The sequence below is a fragment of the Marmota marmota genome, unplaced genomic scaffold (genome assembly GCF_001458135.2).
Source record: "Marmota marmota marmota unplaced genomic scaffold, marMar, whole genome shotgun sequence".
Classification (NCBI taxonomy): domain Eukaryota; kingdom Metazoa; phylum Chordata; class Mammalia; order Rodentia; family Sciuridae; genus Marmota; species Marmota marmota.
Genome location: NW_026000252.1, coordinates 318,094 through 325,347, shown reverse-complemented (window position 1 = coordinate 325,347; position 7,254 = coordinate 318,094). Strand labels below are relative to the sequence as shown.

Sequence of the window (7,254 nt, the reverse complement as noted above, 5' to 3'; positions counted from 1 at the left end):
CCACCCGACACTCCGCTCTTTCCCCTCCCCCTCCTTTAACTTCCTCTTCTTCCCCGGTCGGGCCCTGTGCTTCTCCGCACTCTCCTCCCCAGTTCGCAGATTTCCGCCCACCTTCCGCCTAGGCTAGCCGCAGCGCAGCTAGCGGGGTGTTCTTTTCCCTACTCTGGTAGGAGTTAGAGAAGGTGAGACTCATGAGGGAATACAAGGTAGTGGTGTTAGGGAGCGGAGGGGTTGGCAAATCTGCCCTTACTGTGCAGTTTGTCACCGGGACTTTCATTGAGAAATATGACCCCACCATTGAAGATTTCTACCGCAAAGAGATCGAAGTGGACTCTTCCCCCTCCGTGCTGGAAATTCTGGACACCGCAGGAACGGAGCAGTTTGCCTCCATGAGAGATCTCTACATCAAAAACGGCCAAGGTTTCATCCTGGTTTATAGTCTGGTTAATCAACAGTCTTTCCAGGTAACCTAACCGAGTCTTGTAATTTGTTAGAAGGGGGTGTGGTAATTCTACGTTGACTTTTGATTTGCTTGAACCGTGCGTTAATGACTGTGTTTTCCTTTTCAAAGTTGGACATGGAAAAGTATCAAAGTATCGGGTGGTTTGTATAGACAGTGCTAAAGTAACGAGCGTCAACAAATATGTTAAAGTTATTTTTAAAGAAAAGAAAATGAAAATGAGATATATCGGTCTGAATTTGTTTAACCTGGAATATAACCTTCTGAAGTTGCTTATTCAATTCAACAAGTATTGATTAACCTACTCACGGAACAACATCTAACAGATAATCTTGGGTAAATAGACAGCTTTGAAAGGAAAAAATTATTTGGAGCCCATTATCTCTTGAATAGATAAGTCCTGGGTCTGCTTTCCTCTCCCACCCCCCTCTCTGTTCTCTCCCAAGTTTCTCAACTACAGTCATAAATCTTAGTGCTGCAAGATGAAGAACTCAAGACCTGCCTTCTAGGCATTTTACTTACTTATTTACTTACTTGGGGGCATGTAGTAGGAAGGGAAGTTACCCATGGGAATGGCTAGTACCTAGAATTAATAACCACTAGAAATCAAGAATGACTCTCCTTTTCTACATTTGATCCAGATTATTTCTGGTATCATATCCTATATTTATAGAAAATATGTGAGTCTGGAAACAGTGAACAAGTGCAGATTTCTTACCCCAGCAGGGTAGCCAAACTGGATGTGGTCCAATTTCTTAGGAAAATCTGTCCTGTCCTTCACTGGGAGACAGAATGAAGATTTAATGTTATTTTAAGATATGCAATAAATGTTGCTATTTATTCTTTGAAAATAAATAACCTCATATTGACCCATTATATTGACCTCCATTGATTTAGGAAATGGATATTTTTTCTGCATTTAAGGTATGCACTTAGTGTTGCTTACTTGAGAGACTTTAAGTGCTTTAGCCTATGCAATGTGTTAATTTCACATTCTTTAGTATTTTAAGTTAAAGTACTATCGTGAGTTTTTCCAGTACCCTCCTATAGCAACTTCAGAGATTATTTTTAAAAGATGATTTTGAAGTAAATGAATGAAAGCTTTTGGGACCAAACTAAAATTCATTTTATGTAGGATTAAATTCCAGACAAAAGTAGCATAAAGCATTTTTCCCCCCAAAAGTACCAAAGTACTAAAGGTGCTATTTGACAGACATTTTCTTTCTAAAGGCTTCTCAGGAGATTTGTTATTCTTTCAGCTGACCCTCTTGAGACTGGGAGTCTTTTGAAGGTTGTTTCACAAGATTTCCATTATATCCTCTTCTGTTATACACATAAATAGGCAGTATAAACCTGTAGCATTATTTCAACAGAGAGACTTATACTCTTGAGCCCAAATGCCGTAAGTTTGGATTCTCAGCTGAACTTGTGTTCTGTAAGGGCAAAGGGAAAAGAAGTTTAACCTTGAAGACAGAATTGATATGGGATCAAACCAAATTGTTGCAAATATAAGATCACTCTGAATTTTTAGAAATGTTCTTGGATTCCTTGTTTTCCCTTTGACCCACCCACAAATTTTCTGTTTGTAACTATTCAAATCAAATACACATTTATATTTAAGGCAAATCACAAACAGCAAATTTGAACTATGACTTATGTCCCTTAAATGACTATTTTCTAATGTATATACAATAAATTCAACCATCATTTTCAAAAAAAAGAAGGAAAGGAAAATCACAAAAATTGTAATGCTAGAGTTAAATCTATAATATTGTCTTAAGTTGATACACCTTCCCCCAAAATTATTGCTACTGGAAAATTGTTAAGACTCTTTTCTTCTGTAATTAATTGTAATTACTCAAGAAAAGTAGTACAGGAAGGGGAAAAAATCAAGTAGTAAAAACAAACATAGGCAAAGAGAAGTATGACTTCTTCCCGCCCAGATTCCCCCTACATTATCCTTCTTCAGTGGTGATCACCATGACAGTATTTTCTACTGTACTTAAGTATATTTTAAGGTGTTTGATTTTATTGTAATAAAGACATACTATTCAACTTGAGTGTATTAATCTGTTTTAAAAACTGTTCTTCTAGGCATTACAAAGTATTTTTTGTTCCCACCTAAAAAACTTTCTCTCAAGCCCTCTTGCTAAATGGCTAGGAATGCATGAGTGCTGCAATCCTGTGCTTGGATAACAGGTGTTACAGGGAGCGATGACAAGCAGGCAGGTTTAGGGAGATGGCCAAACATCCTCATGTATGAATGGATTAATCATGTTTGGAAACTTGATTTTTTAAATCAGTATAGACTGAAGGTGGGAGAAGTGATAATATAAGTTTTAAGGTTAGTGCACAACCTGCATTTAGCAGGGCCTATAGAAATTATCTACTTCATGGAAAAAAAATAATGATGTTTTCTTTATTGGGGTGTGTGATTTTATTTTGGATTCAGCTTTATGTACTTATGGAGGGATGACTTTTGTGATACTATAATGCCTCTGTTATGCAAACACATAATTTTTCTTTCTCTTTGTGATTCTTTGAATAGGATATCAAGCCAATGAGAGATCAGATTGTCAGAGTGAAAAGATATGAAAAAGTCCCACTAATCCTAGTAGGAAACAAAGTGGATCTGGAACCAGAAAGAGAGGTTATGTCTTCAGAAGGCAGAGCTCTGGCTCAAGAATGGGGCTGCCCTTTCATGGAGACATCGGCAAAAAGTAAATCAATGGTGGATGAACTTTTTGCTGAGATCGTCAGGCAAATGAACTATTCATCACTGCCCGAGAAGCAAGATCAGTGTTGTACAACTTGTGTTGTCCAGTAAAAAGATAACCTCAATCATGGCCATACCGAGCAGGTTAGTTGTTAATGAAACTGTATAAACTAGGTAGTGTTTTGGTTTTTTTTGATGAAGTATAACAAAAATCTGGTTAACGGTAGTACATAGGATACTACCTTAAATTTCTTTATTTTTAAGATGGCGTTTTCTTCAACATAAAATAGTCAATATTCAATGCAGAAAGCCTAAAAAATGCAGATAGACAAAACAAAGGTAAAAAAATGTCTAATATTCCCACCTTTAAGATTTATTTTTGGGGGGCTGGGGTTGTGACTCAGTAGTGGAGCACTTGCCTAGTGTGTATGAGGCACTGGGTTCAATTCTTAGCACCACATAAAAAAACTAAATAAACAAAATAAAGGTATTGTGTCTATCTACAACTAAAAATATTTTTTAAAAGATTTATTTTTTAAAGTGAATTGCTGTTCTTCCCTCTCTGCCTTATTAATAACATTTCTTTGGGGTAAGTCAAAGGATAATACACCTTCACCCTGTTTTGCTGATTTAACATCTAAAATACACTGGAGAACATTCAGAATATGATTAGTTTTGTGATGTTTCCTATGCATTTATGCTATTATACTCCAGACAAGAGAGTTGCTTTAATTGAAGCCATCAATTTACCATCACCAAAGTGCTTGATTTAACAGGATGATTATTTAATCAAGTTCATCTGTACCTTGCACTTGAGGAATTTAAATGACCTGTGATGATAACAAATTATAATGCCACAATATACATTGACTTCATTATGAATATATGGTCCAAATGAGAATCTGGTTAAATCATTTGTGATGTGTTAGAAGGTGCTGTCCCAATTAATAATTAATGGAATTAATAAGAAAAATAAATCTTTATACCTTTCATTGAGTTAAGTGCTAAAGGTTGTTTTTAATGAAACAAGTTTTGAAAAAGTAAGATTATATAAAACTTAGCACTTAAAATGAAATTATTTTATTCATATTTTAGTATTTTTAGTCTTGATTTTAATGGAGCAAATGATCTCACTTAGACAGTAACACTTAGATAATAAGATAAAAACAAACAATATCGTGGATGACTGAGAAACCACAGCAAATGCCAGACTAGCCCAATAATATCAGGAATGAAATTGATCTTTCTGAGCCAAGGCTGACCTCGAGTCTAGGAGGCAGTTTTGCAAATGGCAACAGGCATTTCAGATTGCAGAGATGATTCCTAATCAAAGGTCTGGCTTCATATGTGCTCCCGGGAGAAAAGACTAACGGTCCCTAATTTATCTTTGTAGACAAGGTCTACTGTCAGGTAGTGTCATCTTTGAAAATGAAGGATGACAACAGTGCTTCATTCAAAATGCTTTCACTCATCAGCTTTTAGCATACCAGAATATGTTGCAAACTCATTTATTTTCTTCTATCTAGGCACATCTATTATTTTTATAAAGTCACTGTTCAACTGTAGTCTAATTTTTGTTGATAGTGTCACACTTGCAGTATAGTTATTTCAGGAGGGGACAGACACGTAGGCAGTTGAGTCCCATGCTATTGCTTCTGTAATCTCTTTTTAAATTGTAAGCCAGCTTCAGGTTTCAACAAGTTCTATGTGGTGACTGCATCTTTACCATTATGCTCTTTTCTCTAACTGACACCATTAACTGGACAGAGGACATTACTATATACGTTTTGTTTTAGTTTTATCATCTTTATAAAAAATTGATCAAATCTCACTAAATTCTGCCAGTTTTTTCTCATCATGAATGTAGACAGCTATAGAAGGTAAATGGAATAACAATATTCTTATAGAGGGCCATTGTTAGCTAGTTGGCAAATTAATAATTTCTAAAGCTTTTAAACCTTTTTTATTCTGAATTATTTGATCTTATTTCATTTTGCAGTTTTGTGATGTGACTTATTTTTCCATTTGATTACCTCCAGGGATGCATACATAGGGATTTTTTTTAAACTCTAGCCAATTATTTTTATATTTCTTATTAATTATCATAGGAAATATCAACCCAGGCATGATGGTGCATGCCTGTAATCCCAGTTACTTAATAGATGCTGAGGCAGGAAGATGGCAAGTTTGAGGTCAGCCTGGGCAAATATGAGACACTGTCTCAAAAAAAGTACTAAAAATCAGAAATTATTAATACTAATAATTACTCATTTTTCTATTGATAGGTCAAGTTCCCTGTGTGGTTTGTTGCATGGCTTTGTTTTTATCAGAGCAATACATGAATGAAGGTATAGACTTTGAAATAAAATATCTAATCAGCTGAATTTCTGAAAATATTGGAAGGGAACTCCCTGAATAAAATCTTTTATTAGAACAAAGTCTATCATATGCAGATTTTTTCCAGTGTCAAATAAGACTGGACTGCTATGTGTTGGAATCAGTAATCTGAGGCTAGTAAAGTTTGTGGTTATTCTTGCTCACGATTCACCTTTAAAAAATAAGCTAATGGATTTCAAATCTTGTAGCTTGTGAGTCATGAAGCTATGAAGTCTGTCAGTCCCAAATCTAGATTGAAGATCAAAATTTGACAGGCAAAGGTAATTTGAGAGATGTTTGTCCTTCATATTTAGAGGAGTGCCTTGTCTAAGTTAGAAATAATAGCATGTAAGACAGACTGGGATCATTGTTGTTAATCTGTTGCGTTTAACTGAAAGGGAAAATCTATTTTAATGCTCTAAGAATTGTTCCTGATAATTCCTCACATTTATTTCTTACCACCTTTTAATTTGCATTATGGATCTCTTGCCCAACTCCTCTTTATCTTCATGCCTCCAAGGATTATTTCCTCGATTTTTACCCTCACATTGGCAGACATTTTAGTGGAAGTTTGGAAGCATGACCAGATTTTTTATACACAGTCATCATTCTGATTTCTTTACTGACTTGAGGGGGGGGGGTACCATCAAATGCTTTGAAAGACATCTTTTACTGTACAGCTGCAGTATAATATAAACCCAGGTCATTGCAACTCTCTTGTTGTATTCACTACATCGTAGCTTCTCCATACTGGTGTACGTAATAGGCAGTCTGGTTTTTTAGCACATTGTTATTGAGAAGGATGGACGAATAATCTCATAATATGAAAGAAGTAAATCACAGTGCTATAGGAATTCAGAGCAAGTAGAAAGCAGTCTCAACATTCTGGGCTCTTTGTTATGTGAGCCTGTCTTCTGCATTGTCAGATGTTTAGCAGCATCCTTGGCATCTACCCACTAGATAGAGATAGCATCCCCCCCAGGCTCCTGGCTGTGAAAAATAAGAATATCTCCAGAAATTGCCTAATGTCCCCCTATAGCAGAATCACCCCTGATTAAGAACCACAGAGTTAAAGGAGCTCAGGAGTGGTACCATCTGAGTGAGGTCTTAGGAAAGGGGTAGGATTTGAGGGGATATGGGATAGAGTTATTTCCAAACAAAAGGCATTTGAAGAAGTAGCATGATAATATCTTAAAATAAGGGGGAAGTGCATTAAAGTTATCCTTTAAATGGACAATTTAGTATATGTTTTTGTCAAATATAGTTTTTTAAAGACAGGTTTTGAAAGATTCCTATGAGTCAGCCCGGTATTGATGAAAGTTATAAAGAAATAAAATGAGGAAAAATGTGTTCTTTACTACAATTTGAAGGTCTTCTGCAAGATTTTATCCATTTTCCCATGTATTATGGAACTGGTTCTTCTAATAGAGTAAATGGTGCATAAGAGTACCAAACACCAGGAAGCAAACTGAAAGAACAAAGATCATTATTTATGTCAGCCCCAGTTCATTATATATGTCAGCCTGAAGAAAAAGGGAGATTCTTGATTCAAGACTAGCTCATCATTTCACGTGGCTGCAGAATTCCTGGGATGTTAACAAAGGCTCCTAAAAGGCTGAACAATCTACGAATGCCATTTTAGTTCAGCTGGACTTTTTTCTTTTTCTTTTCTTTCATTTTTTTTTTTTTTTTTTTTTCCCGG

At 35.8% G+C, this 7,254-nt stretch overlaps 1 protein-coding gene across 1 annotated transcript in view; it reads left to right on the top strand.

Annotated features, from left to right (window-relative positions):
- The first annotated feature begins 6 nt into the window (after window positions 1–6).
- The window catches only part of Rap2c (RAP2C, member of RAS oncogene family), a 14,149-nt gene continuing 6,901 nt past the window's right edge, over window positions 7–7,254 (top strand). The window contains exons 1-2 of the mRNA XM_015506173.2: window positions 7–464; window positions 3,009–3,320. Coding sequence (XP_015361659.1) covers window positions 192–464; window positions 3,009–3,287 — 552 coding nt within the window. The 5' untranslated portion in view covers window positions 7–191 and the 3' untranslated portion in view covers window positions 3,288–3,320. The remainder of the gene's footprint in view (window positions 465–3,008; window positions 3,321–7,254) is intronic.